The sequence below is a fragment of the Dermacentor variabilis genome, chromosome 3, assembly GCF_050947875.1.
Source record: "Dermacentor variabilis isolate Ectoservices chromosome 3, ASM5094787v1, whole genome shotgun sequence".
NCBI lineage: Eukaryota > Metazoa > Arthropoda > Arachnida > Ixodida > Ixodidae > Dermacentor > Dermacentor variabilis.
The window spans coordinates 133851065-133875225 of NC_134570.1; the positions used below are offsets into that span (position 1 = coordinate 133851065).

Genomic DNA, 24161 nt, shown 5'->3' on the forward strand with positions numbered 1-24161 from the left:
TGAAAAACACTATTAGGGATTTTCGGCAGAGCACTTTCTAATTTTACCTAAATTTAGCGTTTGCTTCATTCTTTTCTTTTTTTGTCTTTTCAACTTAAGCTAGTATAGTTTTTCTTATTGCCCACTTTGCAGTCCTAAACTTCATTACTTGTTTATTTATTACAGTTCAGTTTTTGCAGATCACTTAAGTGCTCGCTGCCAACTCTTTCCTCAGAATGACGCATATAAAAGCGTGCCCCAGCGATCGTCTTTTGGGATACAATGCTTTATGTTCTGGTCTTCCATGACTGCTACGGCTACGTCGATCTACTCGTTTATCATTTTCAAAAGCTGATTCCTTCTAAATTAATGTTCTCCCAGCAGGTTGTTTAGTGCTTATTTATTTTTCACCAAGTTAGCTTTCAAATCTGTATTTAGATTCTCTTTAGAATCTGTATTTGATTTAGATGATGCAGTTGTAGCATTGAAGGAGCTTACACGAATGTGGAAACTCATAGCCGCCACCTTGTCGAAACATTACAGAAATTACTGAAATATTCTCACTCTGCTCTTTACTCAGACAACACTACTAGATCACGATAGACATAGCTACACAAAAGATGTTTCGAGAGTTCATGAACAAAGGAAGTTCCTCAGCAAAGGTATGACTGAGGTCGGATCGATGGCATATATTTGGATGGTATTTGGATATTTGGACTCGGTAGCCTATGCACTTTGAAGGATCGGTTCTTTCCCTCTCCTGTTTAACGTGGCCATGAACAGACACACGGAACTGCAAAATAGCACTGCAGGGATAAAATAAACGATCAGTGCGGATGACAACACAATATGGATGGGTGAAGGCTGCGATAGACTCATCGAATCCTCTTTGCAACACGCAGCTGCAGTGGTGGAACAGCGCGCAAGGAGTATGTGGCTAGCGTGCTCCCCGCTAAAGTCAGAACTGCTGCTAGTAAAGTCCACCCGAACCAGGCCTACTCGGTATCCGCCGCCCGACATCAGGCTAGAGATTGGAAGCGACAGAAGTACCAGAGTCACAATAAGCAGCGTCCTTGGTCTCTTCATCCGGGAAAACGTGGCAAACACCTAAACGCCAAAAAAGGCTGAACTGCAGCGTGCAGCAAGCTCGCACATTATTGTCCTAAGTCACCAGCAAACACACAGGCATGAAAAAAACAAGCAGAGCAAGTGAAACTAGTCGAGGCCTTGGTCATTGGCCGAATCACCTAAACTAGCCCGTACTTGAATATAAAGAAAGCACAGGTAGCCAATCTAGGCATCACTATCCGCAAAGGACACTAGCTAGCTATGAGACTGCCGCGACAGGCAGCCACATCAACACTACTTGTCATGGGCGTGCACAATACTCTAGCAGAACTAATTAAGCCCACCTCACAGTGTGAAGGGCTCGCGGAAAGCGAGACGGGAACGTCTGTAATAGTTCAACTTCGTATCACGCACCTTTCGTGCCAAAGCCCCAAAACAACCACATCCAGGGATATCTGGAAATGCATCCAAGTAACCCCTTTACCAGAAACATGCTCCTTGAATTTCATACGGGACACAGATAATCAAGAGCCAGAGACCTGTACCAGCGATGGCAAGCCCTTGATGGGGTAGCCCACGTTGGTGGGCAGAATACTCGAATAGAAATAACATGCTTATCGCCTTGAAAGACAATGCGCAATGAACACTAGCGCGGACCTGGATTCAGGCGTCGGAAAAAGGGAACCATTCAGAAGGCGGCCATCGCCATGGAAATAGCATCCGCAACAGCTAATAGAATAGAGAGCGACTACAAGGCGGCTATGAGAAATATTGCAAAAGCCATAATGGCACTTCTAGCAAACAAAATCACAAGCAAAACCAGAACTAAAAATTCTCGCTTCTTTTGTTAGTGCGAAAATAACGATATAGATATCAGTCACGCCGTAGTGGGGGACTCCGGAATAATTTTACCCACCTGAGTTTCCGTAATACGCTCCCAATTTGTACGGTACACGGGCGTTTTTGCATTTCACCCCCATCGAAATGCGGCTGCCTTGGCCGGGATTCGACTCCACGCCCTCGGGCCTAGCAGCGCCACGGCTAAACCACTACGCCACCACGGTGGGTTCAAAAGAAAAACTCCTGGACTCCGAAGCAGCTTGTAACATAGCTCGAAGATTCACTAACTTAGCGAAAGGACAGCTGCGGAAGGGAGCGAGGACGGAATGCCTCGTTAGTTACCACGTTAGCACGCAACGCTGCAGACTACCGATGGCACTGTATCCAGCAGCGCACAAACCCCTAAACAAACCGCATGTAGTCTGGTGGAGGCTGCAAAATACAATATCTGCTCGTGCAATGGCCACAGGTTCTTTTCCGAGATTTGGGGTGAAAATCGTTGGTGCAGCCATTACACGCAGAAAAAGGCACACAATTTTTTTTTTCTTCGTAAATATTTTCGGTGGTACTTGCCTTGATTGAACTGCAGTACTTGCTTGTACTGGCTCTGGCTATTTTTGGCTATTCCCTAAGCGCGTCACCTGCCGGCTAAAATAAATTGTGGCGCCCCTCAAACTAGTGATGACAGCGTCTCAGAGGCAGCTGCTGAATCTCTGAGGATGTGCTTTTGCTACCTGATGGCGCCGAAAATTCGGCACGGCTGCCGTGTTTTGCTACCTATTACAAGAAAAGCTTCGGAATTATCGCAACATACAACAGATAACACTCCCAACCTTCTCAAAAATCAAGGGTTCGATTATACACCGGTGATTACTAAATGTATCTTTCGGGATTCTTTTGACAAAGTTCTGGGTGCGGCTTTTACACGGCTGCGTCCATTACACTAGTATAAACGGTAACACGTTTTCCTTATTTAGCACTGCTTGAGAACATTCATCCAGAACAATATACTAACTTATATGAACTCCACCTAACTAATATCTAAAAGAACCAGAAAACGTTAGTATAGGTTCTGTCAGGCTCTACCGCGAACGCAGTAAAAAAGTGGGCGAATTATGTCCGTGTTCAAAACTGAACACGGCATAGTACAAGTTCAGCGGCCGAAATCCCAACGCTCTTCGTTCGTAAGTACTCATCGCCATTGACCAGTCGCCTTGGCTAATAATATGTCTACCATCAAGATTGGCTGGAATCTGCTCTCACAATCGGTTCCAGCATAAGCGCTTATTTAACGCGGACCGACATACCCGGTGTAGTTGACCGTGGGCCCAGGAGCTCAAGCAAAAGTGATTAAGGCGCGGGTGGGAACAGAATACATTTATCTAGAGCACTGCTTTGCGACACATCGCAGATAGAAATACACAGTAACTACAATTTGTTTACATATCGTTCAAGGGTTCGTGGTGCGGTTCGCTATCGGGAGCCTCCCGTCGCCGCTTAAAAGCAGTAAACATTTTCGAAGCGCTTGCAACAACGGCTGTGGTCACTTCGCGCACTTACGGTACGAGGACTGCGGGAAACAACCGAGAACAATGCCGTGACAACAGCACCATAGATAGAGGCTGCACTTCGGTTAAGCCGGTAGCGCGAAGGCAGCACGGCAATATTGCCGAATGGAAGCCCGAAGGGCGGTCGTGAAGCGAAACTGTCCACTCTTGTCGGTATGTAGACCCGCGTTGGGAGTTTCAGCCGGCAATCTAGCGGACGACGTAGCCACCCGAGCCCGTCAGCAGGTCCCACCTGAGGCCCCAGAAACAGGGAGCCACTGTAGCCACCCAAGGTCGCGAACGCGAACGAGATCCTGCGAATATAGGTGGTCCAAACAACACACCCTCGCCTCTGTTCTGACTAAAATAGAACATCGGAAGAGAGAACACCGGCTCTCTGTCGAGTTCAGAACGCGCGCCGCCCCCTACCACTACACGCAAGCGTTCAACGATGTCTGCCGTGTTGTAACCGTTTTCGCCGCAAAAGTTGTCACAACTCGTCACCCGGAATGCACAAAGCTTTTCATTCGTATGTGCTTTTTGCACTCACCGACTGCCTTCGCGAACAGTATGACCGAACGGCCTCACACATGGTTTCACAAATAATTTGAGCGTAACCACTTTTTTTGTGAATACGATCTCCGGGTTTGAATTCACAAAACGTTTTTTTGAGTTATTGCTATTTGCCATTGATTGGCCGCCTTGGCCAATTGTATCTCCAGAATCAAGATTGGCTGGCATTTGGTACTACAAACAAGTATATGGTTATAGCTTTTTGTGAATACGCAGCCTGATGTTATCCGAAAAGGATATGTATTCATTTGAAGATGTACTTATTTCTGGGTAACACACGTGTCAGAAAAACACTACTTCGGGATTTCTCGGTGTGTACTCACTCATTGGTTACCTTAGTAACTTGCGATTCGCTGATGATTTTGCCTTGCTTAGTAACTCAGGAGACCAATTGCCGTGCATGCTCATTGACCTGGAGAGGCAAAGCAGAAGGGTGGGTCTAAATATTAACCTGCAGAAAACTAAAGTAATGTTTAACACTCTCGGAAGAGAACAGCAGTTTACGATAGGTATCGAGGCACTGGAAGTGGTAAGGGAATTCATCTACTTACGGCAGGTAGTCACCACGGATCCGAATCATGAGACTGAGATAATCAGAAGAATAAGAATGGGCTGGGGTGCGTTTGGCAGGCATTCTCAAATCATGAACAGCAGGTTGCCACTATCCCTCAAGAGAAAAGTATATAACAGCTGTGTCTTACCAGTACTCACGTATGGGGCAGAAACCTGGAGGCTTACGAAAAGGGTCCTGCTTAAATTGAGGACGACGCAACGAGCTATGAAAAGTAGAATGATGGGTGTAACGTTAAGGGATAAGAAAAGAGCAGATAGGGTGAGGGAACAAACGCGGGTTAATGACATCTGAGTTGAAATCAAGAAAAAGAAATGGGGGAGGGGGGGGGCATGGGCAGGACATGTAATGAGGAGGGAAGATAACCGATGTTCATGAAAGGTTACGGACTGGATTCTAAGGGAAGGGAAGCGTAGCAGGGGGCGGTAGAAAGTTAGGTGGGCGGATGACATTAAGAAGTTTGCAGGGACAACATGGCCACAATTAGTACATGACCGGGGTAGTTGGAGAAGCATGGGAGAGGCCTTTTCCATGCAGTGAGCGTAACCAGGCTGATGATGATGATGACTCATTAATGCTGTGCTACCGTAAGACAACCGACCGAAACTAAGTGGACACTTCGTTTCTCTGTTGTCTTCCTGTCCCGCTGCTGTTAATAATTAATTACACATGTGTCCTCATTTTTTGCAGTGTAGTAGGTTTCCGCCAGTTCACCGATGTATTTATCTAAGTGTGGTCTAGACAATACCGAAGAAGGAAACGCCGCCACAATATCGGCAATGGCAGGATAAGTGTTAGTGTTGAGCCTGTGAATGAATTATCGTGTTCAGTCAAAATAAATATTTAAATTTCTTCTCCTCTGTGCAATATGTCATCTATCACCCAGAAAAAGAAGAGCCACGCTAGAGATAACATGAAAATAACTTCGACAGTTGTTCTTAACGCTTTGTAATTTTGTCAAGTACAAGTGAAGGGACCGCACTTTATTTTATTATCGGGCAGTGATGTACGAAGTTCAGCACGAAGGCCGATGCAAAGTGAAGTGACGGGTTCGACAGCGCATGTGTCCCCTTAGAGTTCATCGTCGTCTTCTCAGGCGCCATGGAGGCGAAAGAAAGAAAATAAACTTTATTCAAAAGAGCGCACGAGCGTAGGCAGCTCCTCCGCTCTGCACTGGGTGGTCCCTTTAGTCCAGGAGTCCAGTCGCCTTAGCTGCCTTTCTCGCTCGGTTGGCCAGGTTGAGCTGGTCCGTCGAGTCGGAGCTGGACAGCGCTGCCTCCCATTGCCGTGTGGGAGGATGTGGTATGGGTGCGAGGTCTCGTGTGCTTGCGCAAGCCCATGGTATGTGGTGAAGCGTTGCGCATTGATCGTAGTGTGGGCGTTTAGAGGAATACAGCGCCGGTTGTATTATGGCACGATAGAGATTCATGTGCGGATGTGGGTTTGTTCGGAGTTCCCGCCATATTACGGCTTTCTCTCGCGTCAGAGCATTATGAGGCGGTGGTAGTGTTCTTCGTGAGCGGCGATAGTGTACCAGTAACCTACACGATACGCGTGTAGGTTAGTAACCTACACGCGTAAGGTTAGTGTAGTAACCTACACGATACGCGTGTAGGTTCCTGGTATTGAGTCGGGTTGGAGCTGCTAACTGTCGCCGTGCAGTCGATATAATGGGGCCGATAAAAAACGAAAGCCACGAAACGAATATGAGGCGTTTACATTAAAACAAATTAGCCATTTAACTATGTGCACTATGAGAAACAGTCTGAGTCACTCAGGAACACTGCGAGCAACGCGCCGCTGGTTACTTTCGCCGAAGTTTCGCCACTTCTTAATATCTTGCTTTTTACGCCGAACCTCCCAGTAAGGCGACTGTATCTCCAGGCATGGAAATCCCATTGCCATTGCACAAAAGTGACTCTGAAGTGCATTCTTTTGTATTCGAACAATGCGTGTTTTGCTTACTTTGATTCATGCACTATTAGGATGTGTACTTTTCTGTCCACATGATAATCAACCTGGGCTCAGCTATCTGTGTAAATTGTCAGCACGTTAAAGTTCTATGCTGAGGTGAAGTAAGGAATGCACCCAAGTCCTGATCATGACACAGATCGGTCCACCGAAGCTCTATCTGCCAGAGGAGTTTCTCCTGCTGCGCAAAGAAGATACCCCGGTGTTCCGGCAATACGAAGACCGAGTCACGGATGTATTTCGTGCCTTTAGGAAGCGGGTAGAGCTTGCTGGCATCGCTCGAGAGATCATCAGGCTGCAGTATTATCTCAGCAAGGTGAGCAGAGTGTCAAGGAGTTTAATATGTCATGAACGATAAAAATATTGTTGCCTTTCTCACGTCTACTCGTGATCGATGCTCCAAACGAATTTATTATGGTCATGTGTTCGTCGAAAAGCGATGCTCGGGTCTTGAAAGCATCTGCTAATAAGAATTAAAGCTTTCATTACCCTTTTTTTATGACTGAGACTACTATGCACTAAGGCCTGTGTTCTGATAATGGTTCTTAGATTTGCTCATTCAGTACGCCACGCTATGAAGCGGTTGCTCGGCAAGCAGAGTGTTCCGAAGGAAATGACGTGCTTTGTGGGCATTTTGTCCTTCACTCTGTGGCATGACAGCAAAATGGTGAGATAAACGGATCACGCGAATTCATTACCGCAGTAATCTAGTACATGTTTGCCGCAGACGGTAGTGTTCATTTTGCTACAATATTCTACAATATTATTAGGTCTAGCTACTTCAACGCTGAGTTCCCAGCGTTGTATGTACTTTTGCGACATCCAACCGCGTAATCAATCATTAGTCCTCACGTGGCATGTGTGGTTTTGTGAACGCTTTGCAGAGCGTTCACAAAACTCAAGCATCTCATTCCAAACACGCACCTGTGTTCCCCCGCAGCTTCTTGCCGTACTGCCTTTCGTGCTATAGTGTTTCCCATAATCGCGACGTGCTCCTTACGGTATTAAATGCGTGGAAAACGCCAAATACCTGCTAATTCGTTTGATCAAGGGCGTTTAAGGCATGCATAGTTGTACGGCAAGTTCGAAATACTTGTCGGTGACAGGGTACGACAGATACAATTACTTTGCTAAGTTTTCTCCCAGCAACTGTGCTTGTTCAGTAGGTGTCGTCCAAAGAACACGCGAAATTTCGTCGTCATTGCGCACAGCACTCGCTGTCTCGTAGCAATACCCTTTTAAGGAGATACGAAAAGATGTTACGAATTTCTCTCTCGACTATCCATGCCTTAAACATTTTAAATTAAATATATAATGACGAACGCGGCCTCTTCTTTGCAATTCGGCTGGTGAACAGCACTTTCCCGCTTGTCTGAGGACGAGCGACAACATCGCACTAGCGCCAGAAGTGCGGCCTCCTATACCATAACATGACGCGTTTTTCCAACGTACGGCGGAACACCACAATTTTGGAAGCCATGCAAAACGTCATGCACTGGCACAATTTTGTAGTGGTGTTGAGGAACAGGGTAGGGCTTGATAAAAGTATATTTACTCATCACTTACATTTACCCGATCTCCTTCCAGGCCTTGGGGTCGTCCCCTGAATAAAGACGCTTTCACTATTAATACTAATGATTTGCTACAGTCAACGTGCCAATGCGCCAGTGCTGGGCGCCCATCAGTGCAATTATTTTCTAGCATTTTCGACATTGGGGAGTATCTTTGGTTTTTATTACCCTGAAGAAACCATCGCTTGGCGATTGAGGTACGCATCCCACTAGTGTTAACCACCTCGGCCTTTCTGGCGTCATGTCCCGCGGCCAGTATTCCTTCGCCGGCCTGTTCTCGGCGCTCCAACGATATGCTGTTGTGCACCTATCTTCCTTTGCTTTCACACGACATGCCTTGTCGACGATCCGAAGAGGCCGAGCTTTCGACTAGCATGTCGCACTGGAGAAGTAATTGCGGTAAATATAGGTAACAGGCAGAACGAAACTGTCGTCAACTATGTTACAATGTCATCTGTGCGATAAGCGAGGTCGTCTTGGCATAGCCTATTCAATTGGCGCTGTGTGCTGAAGTAGAAGGTCCAGCATAATATCGTAGCACATATTGACTCACTGTAGCGCGCTACTGTGAAATAAATCGAAAGGACGAAAAGAAAAGACGCAGAAGACACTGAATAATACTTCTTTACGTCCTTGCGCCTTATTTAGCAGCAGTGCGTTGCACTCATTCTATATGTAAAGCCAACTTCTCCCAACCTTAGCTCTTGTAGCTGAACGGGCCACTTTTGTCAGCGTGCTTGATGTGTATTTTTTCTTCTTGTACGACTACTATTACTACCTCGACTACTACTACTGCTACTACTACTACTACTGCTACTACTACTACTACTACTACTACTACTACTAATAATAATAATAATAATAATAATAATAATAATAATAATAATAATAATAGTAATAATAATAATCTGCACTAAAGCAAGGAATTACACAACCATTATATGCAGCTCCATCTAACCATTCTCGCTTTCGAAGCTAAAATGAGGGAGCTTTTCTGCGACCATATCTTAGCTGTGCTCTCTGTCATTGGCTGCGCTTCGACTAACCGCAGCTCTCTTCGAGAGGTCGTAAGCCGCAGTCTATTCAACTATGTTGATTTAGAAAATAAGTAGCCCAAGAATTTCGTAACACTCCTTTGAAAGCGTCCAAGCCGGCATTCTTGGTTTACCCCTGACTACTACTTGATTCTCCAGCCATGCATACACCGGAACTATTAGGCTGGACACTGACAAAGTCCTGCATCTAGCAGCCATGAAGCACGAGCAAGCATTTCAATGTGTTATAGAATTTGGCGGCCGTTCGTTATTTCGGAGTTTCAAGAATATCCATTGGCCTCTATATAATGAGGCATTTATTCTTTTCTATCGACTATTAGGCATACAAGTTGAGCTACCCTGGCACGCCGTAACGTACCACAGAACGAAACTCGAGACATCCTTGTGTCACTGAGGTAATCCTTCGGACGTTGTCCCATGTTAACCTACAGTTCCATCGCGCTGTTTCTTTCGCAGATGTTTCGGCTCAAACCAACTCCCCAAGATTACTACATCGGAAGTGTTCCGCTGCAGAACTTATCTGCGCGCGATTCGTTGGTAAGTTCTTCCCTGTAATATAAGTGAAATAGGGTGTGGATTTTTTCCAGCCGTATATAGCGCGGTATGAGTCTGCTGTCCTCCTTCGTAATCCGTTCGATGTCGTTGAAATCTGTACGAGGGGGGGCGAAATTCAAGCACGCTTGTGTACTAAAAAATTTAGGCGCACGTTAAAAAACCTTAAATGGTCAAAATGAATTTTCGCACAGCGGCAGCTGACAAACACAACAGCAAGAGTACCGGTCAAGCGTTGCTCTGGATCAAGCATTGTATCTGGATGTAACTGAATCAAGCACTGTCTCAACGGTTGTAGTCTCAACGGTTGTTCTGTAAAACATGCACGCCGATTGTTCCTCTGGGGTGGTTCACAGGATTTTGTTGACATGCGGAAGCGTGCACATGGAGCTGACAGGCCGGTGTATCAGTTTCAGGTCACGTGGGCATTCTAACTATTTAAAAGGAGCTGCGTCTTGGCATCTTGCCGGTCATTGCCGTGGTTGCGGCTGCGTGCCTCCGTTTGCGGTTAGCTCGGTCTTTATGAAATGGCGCGATATTCGGACGCGTGAAGTAGTACAGGCGTATAAAAATCATCAAGAATAAGGACGTGTGTTTTAGTCAACAGTCACGTTCTCTGTAGAATGACGAGTTTGCGTTTATTGATTGTTCGTGGTTGCGTGACGTCTGTCATACGCGTGATCTGCTTGATTTCCTTTTCATTATTTATATAGTCCTGTTGCTTCCAAATCAAATTTCTATTGTCAGACCAGCGCCTGTCCCATCCTATTTCTGTTGTCTTTGTCAGTTTGTGGCAGTGGACAAGAAATGGATAGGTCGCCCGCTTTTCTATTCTTCTGCACGTCAGTATTAATTCGAAGCCCGCCGCCAGGGCGTCCCTCATGATGCGCTGTCTAGCTTGGCGATCGGAGACTAGTTTTCGAAGGTTATTTTGTTAATTTTATTGCTTCACTGCGACCTTCTCAACTCGTATCCTCCTATTGTATCATAATCTCTCGCATGTAACGCCATCGGGGCTTTTAAGAAAATAACATCCCGCAATTCGTTCGGCATCGTGGCTTTATTCAGAAACAAGTGTGCTTCGCACCCGTGAAATGTGGATGTATCTTTGGGATGCGCCTGGATGAAACGAAAGAAAACATATGCACCTAGTTGCCCGCATTACTGGCGCAAGCAACTAAGGATGCCAAAGGTTTATACGTGTGTGGGTGCAAGTGTTTTTTTGTTTTGTATTTTCTGCAGACAGACTGGCACTACTTTCTTGCCGATTTTTACGGCGACCGCGACAACTATTCCGTCAGAGACGCGGCTGTAAACATCTGGAACATGGCCTACCTGGAATACCTGACGAGGCTTTTCAGCGACCCTTATAACAAGCAAGTGTTCTTTCTCGTGACGGTAAAAACCAGGCAGTGGCACAATTGAGTGATGAACACTATCTCCTGATAGTACGAACTTTTGCCCAGAAAAGCAAGTAACACTGAAGCACAACCACAGAGGAGAGCACATTCATCAGTTAATTATTAAGGAGAAAATGAGACATCCACCCAATCGTATCAATTGCTACAAAAAAAAAACCCATACGGGTTCCTCGAAAAAAAAGCCTCGTAGTTGAATAAAAACTAGGCTTAGTCCGGGACTCTAACCCGGCATCACCGCCTATCCTGGGCAGCCGCTCTACCATCTGAGCTAACGAGACGGCCAGCAGATGGCAGGGTGAAACCGAATTTATCGACAACTCGAAGCAAAAAGGCAAGAGTTTGACGTAATAGTTCTGCGGAAACTCGCAAGGTGAAGGGAAGTAATTATTAAAGGGAAAGTCAGACATCCACTCAATCGTAGCAATTGCTACAAAGGAAACGCATGCGGTTTCCTCGAAAGAAAAGCCTTGCAGTTGAAAAAAAGATCGTCCTGGTCTGGGACTCGAACCGGGGACCACCGCTTTTCCGGGGCAGCTGCTCTACCATCGGAGCTAATGATTAGGTGGATTTCTCATTTTCCCTTTATTAATTACTTCCCTGCATCTTGCGGGTTTCCGCGAAACTATTATACCTCACATTCGTCAGTCTTCAAAATCTGATCTGTATGCCTCAAGCGCGTAGGCTCTTTATAAACGCCTCGTTGTAGATTCCAGCATAATTACTGGTGCTTGCGTGTGTTCCAGAATTTATCACTATTCGCATCAATTACGCAAACAGATTAAAGAAGGTTCCCTCACTATAGAATTCGCGACAAAATCCGAGAAAGTTAGAGCAAAGGAAGGCGCGTCTTGCGCTGGGCGATAACCTTACGCAATTCGTTAGATGCTGGAAAACGGTGGGTGAAAATATATAAACTATTATGCATGTTAACACTGTCTTGGTAAGACCCGTTACCTGGATCCGTGTGGCAAATAGACAATACTGACAGAGAAAGCATAGGGGAAAATGTCTTTAAAAAATTAGATAACAAGGAAAAGGGGATTGAAACTGCACAAAAAGGCAACTTGCTGCAGCTGGGAACCAAACCCGCACCCTCCTAGTTGAGCTTCATGCGCTTTTCTATTACCCTACAGCGGCGGCCGAAGTTCCGTCAAGTTTCTAGGGTTATTGTGCATGCGTAAAAGGAGTCTCGCGTGTGAATGTACACACCTGCCGCTGAATTGATGTACCATATACGTCGCCGTGGTAGTGAGGGACGCTGGCTAAAACATTTGTGCGAGCTTCACAGGTAATCCACGTGCTTCACCTTTTAGGACGAAGTACCTCCTGTACTGCTCTTGTCTTAGCTTTACCTCACATCCACTGTCCTAGTGGAGTGAGCATAACCTCTGTATAGTTTTCTTTATTTCGAGGGTTAAACGTGTCGTGGTTTTCTTTCTTACGCACCGACGCAGGCGCGCATTAGTGAATTATCTGGGATGGCTGATGGTGGACAGCCTCGGGCACATCGCCTTCAAGCATCAGCCCAACTTCTACCACACCGGCGGTGACGTAATCAGCACACGGAACACAGTGGAGACGTGCGCAAGGCTTGCCATGAAGATGGCGCCTGCGACCAGCGCCAGAATTGTCTTCCAGGCTACATCGTACCGAAGAGCTTGCGTAAGTCTGTAGCATTCGACATCTATCCATCCGATCTTTCCCTTCTGCCTGTACATTCAACTCGCCTGATATCGCTATCATCTGCCAGCGTGCCGTTGCAGTTCGTCCGTCACAGTGGCGGCACTCAGTTCATCCTTGTAATGCTCAATATGTGACTAGTTTCACTCGAGGTTGGTCACTGCTGGTGCCGAATCATCATCAGGTGGCCCTTTCCCTTTTTTTGCTGAGCAATTGGTCGTGGGAGGCGCGACTTTGCGAACGGGACTTGGGAAACCAATTGGCGGCCCTCGACTAGGCCTGGCGAGCCGCAATAGCTAGTGGGGACATCGAAGTGTGCTCCACACTCCACGCGCATTCTTTATTTCAATGATGTTGTTTCGCTCTCTCTTGCTCAGCAATTTCTGGTCCGCAGCAAGTTCTGGCTTAGTTCACGTGATCTCGACAAATTCTTTTCCACCATGTACTTACCATCTATCTATCTATCTATCTATCTATCTATCTATCTATCTATCTATCTATCTATCTATCTATCTATCTATCTGTCTATCTGTCTATCTATCTATCTGTCTATCTATCTATCTGTCTATCTGTCTGTCTGTCTGTCTGTCTGTCTGTCTGTCTGTCTGTCTGTCTGTCTGTCTGTCTGTCTGTCTGTCTGTCTGTCTGTCTGTGTAGACTCTTACGCCAACCAAGTGGTATGTGCTTCTGGTCATGATGCCATCGTGATCATTACATGGTCGTCATTCCAAATACGCGATCTTACTCACGTCGTGCCCTCGTCGTTGCACCTTCTACTCCGACACCGTGTTCCTAGGCGTCTAATAGCAGGCAATCGCTATCGTGTATTCATTGTCAGATTGTCGTCGTAATGCCTTCGTGTTCGTGCCATCATCTTCACTGTACCTTTTTCACGCGACTTTCTTCATGCCATCGTCGTCACCTTACCCTAGTCATACAGCTTTCGTGATACAGTCATTGTCACGCCAACGTCATTATACATTCGTCATCTTACTATTGTCCTAATGCCGTCGTCGTGCCATCGTCGTCACTGCATGATCGTCATACAATCATCGTCAAGCGCTCTTTGCCATATCGTTTTTGTCATGCCATCGTAGCCACGCTGTTGTTTCGTCATCGAGATCACTTCAGTATCATCATTGTATTGTCGTGATGATGTCGTTACCAAACCACCTTCGTCGTTCCAAATACGTCATTCGTAGTCCATCGTTTTATCATAACCATGCTGTCGTCATTCAATCGTGCCGCCGTTGCCATGCCATCGTCGTCGTTACGTCGTCGTCACAAACACTCCGTTATGCAACCCTTGTCATACCGTCGTCATCCTGCCGCCTTCGTCGTGCCATCGTCATTATTCTTATTTTTTCATCCGGTTGTGGTGATTCGTCATCGTCATGCGATTGTCGTAATACAGCCATCGTCATCTCATTTGCGCCATGTCGTCGTCACGTTGCCGTCGTTGTAACATCGTCATATATAGAACCTACATATCGCTGTCGTCATGCTGTCCTCGTTATACGCCTTTGTCGTTCCATCGATATTATTCTTTCTTTTTTGGTCATTCCATTGCCATTGTCATGCAGTTGTCATCGTGCCTTCATACTCGTGGGTGACCTTGGCAAGCGAGTGCCATAGCAGAGCAGGACAATATCGCAGTATGTGGCATATAGCCGAAACAGCGAAAGTCTCAAGATTACCAGAACACGTGTCAAATAAGCGTGACTTCAGGAATGTGGTCTTCGCTACCTTCCTCGATTGCTTTCGCATTACCGTCAACGCTCACCGTGAGCTTATTTCAGCCGTAATTTTTTTCTGACCCATGTCTATCACGTGGGAAATTTTTTTTCACGAAAGGTCGTAGCCCGCCTGCTTTACTTGCTACTGCCTTTTGTAAGACGTATATACCAAAATTTTTAAGTGCAGGGGAACGCCGAAGTGGTTACCTCCGGATTAATTTTCAACGCCTGGGCTGCTTGATCATGTACCTAATCCACGGTACACGGGCGCCTTTTTACATTCCACGGCCATCGGAATACAACTTTCGGGATCGAACCCGCGACCTGAAGTTCAGCAGCGCAACGCCATAGCCAGTGGAGTACCGCGGCGGAGGTGTACACCTCTGAGATGCACACGTTGTTTAATACTGAATGCTGCATAAAGTCGCATACTGAGAGATATAGGGAGCCGTCATAACTTAGACGACAATCTACGGTTGTTATCGTGTTTGGCATTGCCACATCAGCAGATGCTGCTAGGGCAGGGCATTTAATCACCTCACCGCGCAAATTACAATCAGGCTACCTTTCTTGCTTGCTTCTGTGAAAGCGGCCGCGGGTACTAGTGCTCTTCGAAAAAAACTGGATACAAGTATTCCACTAAGCAACCCTAAGCGTCAGTAAATTCCATCATTGCTGCACTTTGCTTAGCGTGGTAAAATGGCACATATAACTGCTGAACATACAGATGCCAATCAATACATTGTCGCTGCAACGTGAGCCTAGATGGTCTGGTGTAGTCAGCTTGGAGGCGACTGCCAAAACTGAATTCATATCGGTGTGCGTTTCTATAACTTACCGCATGGATATTTTTTTGTTCTGTCACAGGTATACGTACTGAGGATTGCCCATGAGCTCCGCGAGACATTTTTGGGTCAAGTGCGCTGGCTGGGCTGGATGGACAGAGAAACCAAGGAAGTCGCTATGAGGAAGGTACAGTGAGGGAGCCCTTATTTGTTGCGTTCTATGGGATGCACGCCTCATTCGGTCTAGAGGAAAACAACGTTCCTTGTGTTACATTGCGCCAATCGCTCGACGCTATGTCTCGGGCTCTTACAAGAGCACCAAACAATCCTAAAGAGTTACTTAAAATGATGCTTGTCTTCTTATCATTCATTGAAGTTATGTTCTAGTTGTGAATTTCATCCATCGTACTTAACTAGGAAGCGCTATCGTATTATTTCTATGAAAAAGTGCAGTCTTGGCGTTCTGTTCTATTGCTGTTGTACAATAGTTGTTGGGCACGCAGTCTGCTACGCAAACAGGCGCTTCTTTCTCAAGTAGGAGCTAGGACATGCCAGTAAGAACATACTAAGGAGTCACCATTGCTTGTTTGTTTTTATACTGATGGACTGACAAAGCTTAGAAAACTTCCCTCTTATTTGGGGCAATAAGTGGTTTCCTTCCTTCGAACAAAATATATTTCTTGTATTTACAACGAGTGCCTTTCTTTTACATTTTATCGCAGATTAAAGCCATGAAGATAGAAATTTCTGACGGGGAGACATCAGACGACGGGGTGAGCGATAGATAATAGTGGAAACGGTGCGGTGCGAGGACTGTTAAGTTATGGTTTCACTGGCGATTTTTTTCTAGTTCTGCTGTAGCATGTCGACCCCCAATATTACATTAATAAAAAGAGAGGCTCATCAGGTTTCTTCAACGCGGAAAAAAAAAGAAACTTTGCGCAGATCAACTAGTGGGGACCACATCATCAAGCACCTATGTATGGTTTGCTTGTCCAATTAGGCTGTTCACAGGTCATTGTATACTTAGTTCCGCTTCAGAAAACCTTGCGTAGGAACGCATACTAAACAGCGCCACACAACTTGCAGTGTATGAAAATTTTCATAATGTATCCTATGTATCCTATAATGTATCCCTATCTCGCACAATCCATTTTTAAAGTAAATATGCAGGCACGCAGGATATATGTTTCTAATGTCATTGCGATGCATCTTAACAAGACAAGAAATTACTTTGCCGGTTTTGTTCAGAAATAGAAACGGCGCGCGGAGCTCTGTAAAAACTAGTTTTTTTTTTTTTTCATAGCGCGTGATTCATGGAGCAGTGCGTAATTCCGGGCGCCAGATTCGCGTCTTTCATGCGCGAATGCGGTCAAGTAATACTTCGAGCTAGGCGCACAATTCCGGTTCCGTGCGCTATGACAGAGATGAAATTAAGTTAGGTTTGGAGCCACTGAGCGGCGTTTACCTGTTCAGTCACGTATATAAAGATCTGGTGGGTACACTTTGCGAATTGTGATAGCAGCTGGAATGTCGTGTTCTTCCTGTTAGAAGAAAACGTTCCAACTTATGAAGCAGCTCACGGCATCCTGGACAAACAAGCACTGGCTAAGTTGAAACCCCGCTTTTCGTTCTTTTCAGGAACGTTAGACACTACCTAATCATTCTTCGCCACCAAAGGTTTTGCCACCGCCACAACCAAGACTACTTTAGTTTCCTTCAGCAACTTAATTAAGCCCGCACTGCTTCAAAGCGTTACATGGCCACTTTTATGCAAGTCACATTGCTACCTCCACTAGGAAGCTTTCGCAGATAGCATAACGCTAGAATGATTTGCTATGAGTTTATGTTTTGTGTCACTATGGTTCAGACTAATCAGAATCAGTAGTGCTGCTTTATTTGTTCTTGCTTGACTTTATTTCTGTGAGCTTGTTTAACGCTTCTCTGTGTTCTCTTTGAAGGTTGTTGACGTGTGGCATGACGACTTTCCTTTTGCTGGGATAGAGTTGAACTTCAGGCGGAATGCGACTGCGAAATTACTTAAGTGGCTCCTAAGAAATGACACGGGTGATGACTGCAAAGGGCATGGGTGAGCGGGACATTATTGACAAGCAACAACTTCTCAACACCGCAGTGACTGGCAAACTTTTTTATCTTGTACGAGCCTCCGTGTTTCTGTGAGTTCTAATTACTTTGGGTGCGCATGCTACAGACGTAACCAATCTTGCAGATTTTTTTTTCATCTCCATAGGCATAGGTAACCATGCGACATAATGCCAAAATTAAATAACATATAAGCATGGAAGCTTGTCTAATGCAGATAGTGCAACAGCTACTTGTGATATGTATTGCCCATGAGCCATCGTTGAATATGTTGAGGCTGATCACTTGTCAACTTCACACCCTTAAGCAGACTTGCGCGGACTGTCTTTGTCCTAGACCATGTCTAAAGTAATTGGTGAGGATCCGCTGCAGGGGCTGGAGTAGATTATTTCGTGCACTCGGCATCGTCTTCATACAGTTAAACCTAGGTACAAGTGGTGGCTGTTGCAAGGACCACTGTCACCCGAAATCTCCAGAGATATACTTCCTCCATCCTAAAAATATTATGGCAAATGGAACAGACTCAGTCGGGGAGATGAGGACCCTCCTGTCCTTCGTTAAGTACGAGCTGGTGCCATAATTTCTAGTTGAATATGGCAGATACTGTAAGAAAATATGCTAGTGATGACTTTTTTTTGTTAATAGAAAGAAATGCAAATAGCTACATTCTCTATAGGCACCGGGTACTGACCAGATGGTGTTACGGCTGTTTCAACTTTATACAAGTTCTGCCGACGCCGGAACGGAGGCGCCACTCTGAACAAAACAGACGCGTGCTAGTTTTATGGCTTGCTGGAATTTAAATAGCGAATCGTTGGCCGATCCATGGCAGCCTTAGGACGCGTCATTTATGGGACTTTGCTCCCATGTCGTATAGTCATACACAGCCTGCAACGTTGTACTGCCTTTGCGGAAGGCAGAAATTGTCGCGTCGAGGACACCGCGAAAGCGTAAAGGCCAAACTTCACGTATGCTTGCCGGCGCGCGAAAGCTCGTGCCGCCGCGCCTACCCATGCAAAGATGGGGCGGGCAAGTTCGTATGCGTCGATGCGCGGTGCGAGCACGGATATCTGCTCCCGACAGATATCGGGCTCTGGCTGCCTCGCATTTTCACGAGCCTGGCTACGCAGCTACGGCGTGGTACAATCAACACTCAGTGAAGCACACTTCTGTCGTGCAAGAATGTGTCTAAACAGCGAAGCTATGTGTGGCTATGGTTCAATGTATTGTACATGTTTGTGCATAAACAATAAAGAAGGTAAGCGTGGGCAGATCCCCGAGATTGCGCAATACCGAGCCAAGCCGCGGTACAGCTGAATCAGGATTCAAGCACTTCGCCCCTAATAATAATAATTAAAAATAAATATAAATGAAATAAATAAATCAAAGTGAATTGTTTCAAGTTGGTTGGTTTAATGGAATCGTTTGCGAACAGCACATGGACTCCCGATCAGGAGGCGTTGCCATATGCGCAGAGGACAAAATGTATCTACACTCCTGCACCCTTGACTCGCAAAAGGACAAGGCCACCGACTCTGGGGATGGTTGTGCCGTACAATCGAAAGACAGAATTGTAATATGCACTGTGTACAACCTCCAGGAACACGCGAGCGTGATATTGACAAGTCCATGACCAGGCACTTGCATGGCTTAGCCGCCATGACGCTACGCGTGTGATCATCGCTAGAGACTTCAATGCGGACATTTCAAAACCAGACAAGAAATGGCTCACTCAGTTTGTGCTAGAAGAGTTCGGTTTAAAGTTCCACACCAATACAAATCACACTGCTACTCAACAGCGGTCACCTATAAATTTACTTATGGCCAAAATCAGGCTAAGATTGTAACCGCGCCTATCAGTGTATATCATAGTAATCACAGAGTCATTGCCACTACCATTGTGAAATCATGAAAATAACCACATGTAGCGTTGTCTAACCCTGAGTGATGTACAACATCTACGCTGGTTATCCACATTAACAGAACGAACGAACTCCTAATTATTTTTCTCGGCGCTAAATATAAAACGATTGCGTTTATCTGCATTTCAGCATTTCGAGGCACTGAGCATAACAGACGATGTCTGTCAAAGCGCCTGTCAGTGACCCAAGTAGACGGGCGCTGGGGCGTGTGTCTTGCATATGCAAACCGTCATTCCTCTCGATGCGCGACAAACGCAAGGCGCGCCAGCGCGAGCTTTCACGCGTCGGCAAGCGTGCGTGCAGTTGGGCCTTAGCTTCTCTTGCAAGATACGCTTTCTCTACTGGCTTGGCTATGTGGTCTAACTTTAGCTCACGATGCCTATAAGCACTTTATAATGGGCAAATTGTTCTCAGTAATATAGGTACTCCAGGCTCCTTGGTTCAAGTGCGTAATATGTGGTAGCATTGCTAGCATAGGGACATTATAACGCTTGCCGACGTACGATCAATAGAGTACTGCAATTCTTTTGGTCAGGAAGGCATGAACACTCTGAAGTGTATTACACTTTTAAATAAGACAATCAAACATTAAAAACAATAAACAAAGCAAAGAGCAGAACACGTGAGCGGTGTTTATATAATGGTTCCCCGTTTATCAGGCTTAATCAAAGGAACTTCACCGACGATGTCACCGCGTTAGTCCCTCCATTGATCCCTGTGGACACCTGACTCCTTAACCTTAATTAACCTTGGTTAACCTTAACCTTCGCCCCAAAAACACGGAAGGAGGCGACACTAAAGTAGAACAATGATGGTGTGGTGTTCCTATTTACGCTTTTCCCATTTTTCCGTTTTATCTGTTAAATTTCTTTTGCAAAAGCCATAATGAATCGCCAATAACTGATACAAACGCAAGCATTGTTCTATAAAAATCCTTTTCAGCGCCTCGCCTCAACCTATGCTACATTGAAGACCAACGCTTATTGAATGTATTGTTCCAATGATCCTTAGCACTTAATGTGTGAGTTGTAAAAATTCTTCATTGCAGGTACATCACACCATTTTCAACCAATGTTCATTACTTGCATTGGTGTAACAAGTTAGGTAAGGCAAAGACAACTTCGATTAGGTGTCATTTGACTATGAGTGCATACACTTAGTATGCATTCCATGTCGTGAATTTGTCGCGAGCTTACATGGGGCTATTTTTGCTTTCAGTGATCCCGATAGTTATGATCCACAACGCGACGATGCTGACTGAACTTCCTCCGTATGTATACCGATATTTTCTAACGAATTCTACAAGCTGGCAATCGTGTACTATAGACAAGTTCTGTCTGCTATCAGTAGCAAATCTATGTTATGCCTGCAATTTAAGCTGACACGTATACGATACTTCAAACAATCTTTCAACTGCGTAGCATAGTTAATATTGTTGGGCAATCGTTATATAAAAGTTATAAAGAGAGATGAGGTAGCCCGGAAAGGCTGAACAAGGTTTCGATGAAAAGTGCTCCTATCGAAACGTTGGCTAGCCTTTGCGAGGCACCTTATTCCTCTTTATAGACTTCGTATGACAACGCGCCACTCCATCAGTCAACCACTTTCTTGATTATGCTAGGGCAAGTATTTCGTTAAAGAATTATTTAGGCATTGTACAACTAAAAAAAATCAGGGGCCGTGATTAGGACTACAAGGAATAAAGTTACCTATTAGACGTGCTAAAATTCTGCTTGTACGGCTCAAGTTACCACGTAACACAGTTGCCGCGCTGTGTTCTCACAGCTTAGTTCGCGTTGAAGCGACAAGCACCATGAAGGGCAATTCTTGTTAATTTTGTTAGTAAGCGAATTTCGAGAAGAATGTACAGATAAAGATACTAAAGATTGTAAGATAAAACTACTATCCTTACCTCTTATAGCTGTCCAATAATTTGCAGTCGCAGTTGATGTTTTTCCTCTCGGGCGAAACTGCGACATTGTTTTTCGCCCATTCGCGAGACGCGTGTAGTTTGTTATTCAAGTGCAGTGACATCGCCTTCTTCTACCATCACAGCGTGTATGCATTCAGTACCATAGGCGCTATGATATCGATCAAGTTTATGGAAGCTATCGTGTTCACAGGTGAGAAAATAAGCTTTTGAATTTTGTGCGGCGCAATCATTGCTGGTCTCAATAAAAGGTTTTACCAACACTACCCCCCCCCCCAATTTATATAAAAGAGCCACCGCACTACATTGTTCTACTAGAGCACTACACTTATGTAAACGTCATAGTTTATTTCTTGCAACGCATAATATCCGCCCAATCTTTATGTAAACGAAATGCGTACGCGTCAGGACTACGCCAGTCTGAGCCGTTAAAGTTAATGGCTGATGCTTCCAGTACATCACCATCTTCCGAGCACCACGTTGGGAGCCTTCGATTTCGCTTCCGAAACACTAAAGATTTTACGGTTGAATAAGATTGCGCTCTGCATGAAAAAAAAAAACGGTCTCTTCTGGCCTCAGGGCTTCACTGCGTAATGAGTTTAAAAGCACCGGGCTAAACGTGGCTCACAATAGTCGTCTGTGGAAGATTTCAGTTCAAAGTATTCATTTTAGTTGCGTACTTGTTTTCAGTAACGGTCAATAAGCACACAGAAACCGCAAAGCTTGAGCGTTTTCTTCGGTAACCGAACTGCGCTACCTTCTCGGGCGAACTGCTGCCCGGCTCCGCTACAGCAAAATACACCTGTCTGTCAGGGGTGCCCAGGCAGTCTGAGCCAGAATATTTTCACTCTCGCACCAGGATTTCGAGCAAGAGCAATTAATCTCCACCCATGTCGCTATGTCTCGCCGCGGCCCAAGCAGAAGCTGCAGGTTTCATCGACGCAGCGGCTTATGAAGAAGCCGTCGCCGAGCACTGCCGACAAGCATGCCATAGAGTAGTCTTAGACTTATCAATAACGCCCTTTCCACCATTTCCCGCAAGCCACTACTAAAGATGGCTGCCCCCTACAAAAAGCTGCATTTGCTGGTAGAGAAGTATCAAAACACCGACTTTCATTAGGCGTTCGGCTCGTGGAAAGCGCATATTGTAACGCACGAAGAAGGGAATGCTTTTATCGAAATTCTTCACTCCTTGCCAGGAGTATTCTCCTACACTGAAATAAAGATTACCCAATTCGCATAGAAAATTACGGCATCCTTTCATCGACCAAAGACGGGGCATCCCTTAAGAAAATGGGTATGTCCTTTATGTGTACTGTATGTTTCCTGGAGTTCCCACGAGCTACCATCCTTTATGTTTCCTACATGTGGAAATTTGGCTGCTGCTTGTATGTTTCGTGCATGTGCCCGTCCTTGATGTCACCGTACTTCATGTATCCTAGAACTTGAAATTTGGCCACTGCTTTGACGATTCCTACATGTGTCCCACCTTAATGCACCCTTTATGTGGCCCTACTGATAAAATTCTGTATCTTATGTAGACTTGCATAGATGACGAGTTCCCTGTGCCAATTTTACATTTATGCACATTTTGTGACATTTAAAATTTCGCATTGGTTGTCATTATAACGTTACTGTTCTCCACAATATGCAGAATATTGATGAGAACTTTGCTGTATGGCGCAGAAAGTCACGCGAGGTTGTTCCATAATGATAATTTTAGTACATATAACACTTGCAGTACGACCTGTACCTTCCTCATTGCAGTGTTGTTGCTGTCCTAAATATGTTTTTCTCACAAATATAAAGTGTAATATTCGGATAGAAAGATTTCAGGTCGCACAACTGCTTCGGTATTTACCTGAAAATTTTCACTATACTTTGCAACGGTTTCTTTGAGACTACAAGTAGTTTATTGGACTATCTGCTTGTTATTCGATATAGCACGTCTGCTCAAAGCGGACGTACCTCTGGAATGTGGTGCTTGGATCAGAACTCGGTCGGCACCTGAAAAAGAAACCACACACTTAAAAGCCAAAGATTTCACTTATGCAATTGATTTCATATAGGCAAGCACAGTTTGCCTGCATGTACACAGCTAATAAGCGTGAAGAAGTTAAAAGATAGTTCATAAACGCTATGGCAACACTAAAGCCTCAAACTAACTGTTCTTTCAAACAGACTGTGATCTTGCTATCTGCCCGTCCAGCCACGTACGAAACTGCTATTCCTTTTCCTCAGTAGTCTGACTGACACTGCGCCCGAGTTAACAGTAATAACCGCACGTGAACGGTGGGTGATAAGAGATGCAAACACTGAGTGGAAAGCACGGCTTCAAAATTGCACGCCTTATTCTATTATCCATTGCTGCAATCCACGGTGTAATGTTCTGCAGATGCAAATAATAATAAAAGCCGGCGTCTGATCTATACGTCTCTATTAAAAAAGAATCTTGGCTTTTGTAATATTGACCTATAATTGCCGTGCAATATGGAATACAACTACGCGAATACATCCAAGAAAACAAACAATGTAGACAGGTTCTCGCGAAGCTGGACTGCAAGTTAACTGTATCTATAAAAAAAAAAACTTCCCACAAGCGAATGTGTGCGCAATTGTTAAACACAGCTGTCGCGTGCCCATTCGTGCTGCTCATGACAAATCGACATGCAGTACACATGTAACCTGCGGAAACGCATATATACGGAAGAATTTCTTGTCGGAAAACTACCGAAGAAACAGTAGCTTTCAGCGTTTATATAAATACTTGGGCATTCACTAACCGCACTCACGGGTGGTAGCACATACTTCACTGCCGAAAGAAAGTAAGCAACATGAAGTAATACATTTCACAGAT

General features: G+C 45.2%; 1 protein-coding gene across 1 annotated transcript in view; it reads left to right on the forward strand.

Moving 5' to 3' along the window:
- The window catches only part of LOC142574770 (neprilysin-11-like), a 31781-nt gene extending 9478 nt beyond the window's left edge, over window positions 1-22303 (forward strand). Inside the window, exons 4-14 of the mRNA XM_075683786.1 lie at window positions 6689-6865; window positions 9632-9712; window positions 10970-11103; window positions 12603-12810; window positions 15432-15536; window positions 16072-16122; window positions 17311-17438; window positions 20423-20478; window positions 20593-20644; window positions 21430-21497; window positions 22164-22303. Of these exons, the coding sequence (XP_075539901.1) occupies window positions 6689-6865; window positions 9632-9712; window positions 10970-11103; window positions 12603-12810; window positions 15432-15536; window positions 16072-16122; window positions 17311-17438; window positions 20423-20478; window positions 20593-20644; window positions 21430-21497; window positions 22164-22303 (1200 nt within the window). The remainder of the gene's footprint in view (window positions 1-6688; window positions 6866-9631; window positions 9713-10969; window positions 11104-12602; window positions 12811-15431; window positions 15537-16071; window positions 16123-17310; window positions 17439-20422; window positions 20479-20592; window positions 20645-21429; window positions 21498-22163) is intronic.
- The last annotated feature ends 1858 nt before the right edge of the window (window positions 22304-24161 follow it).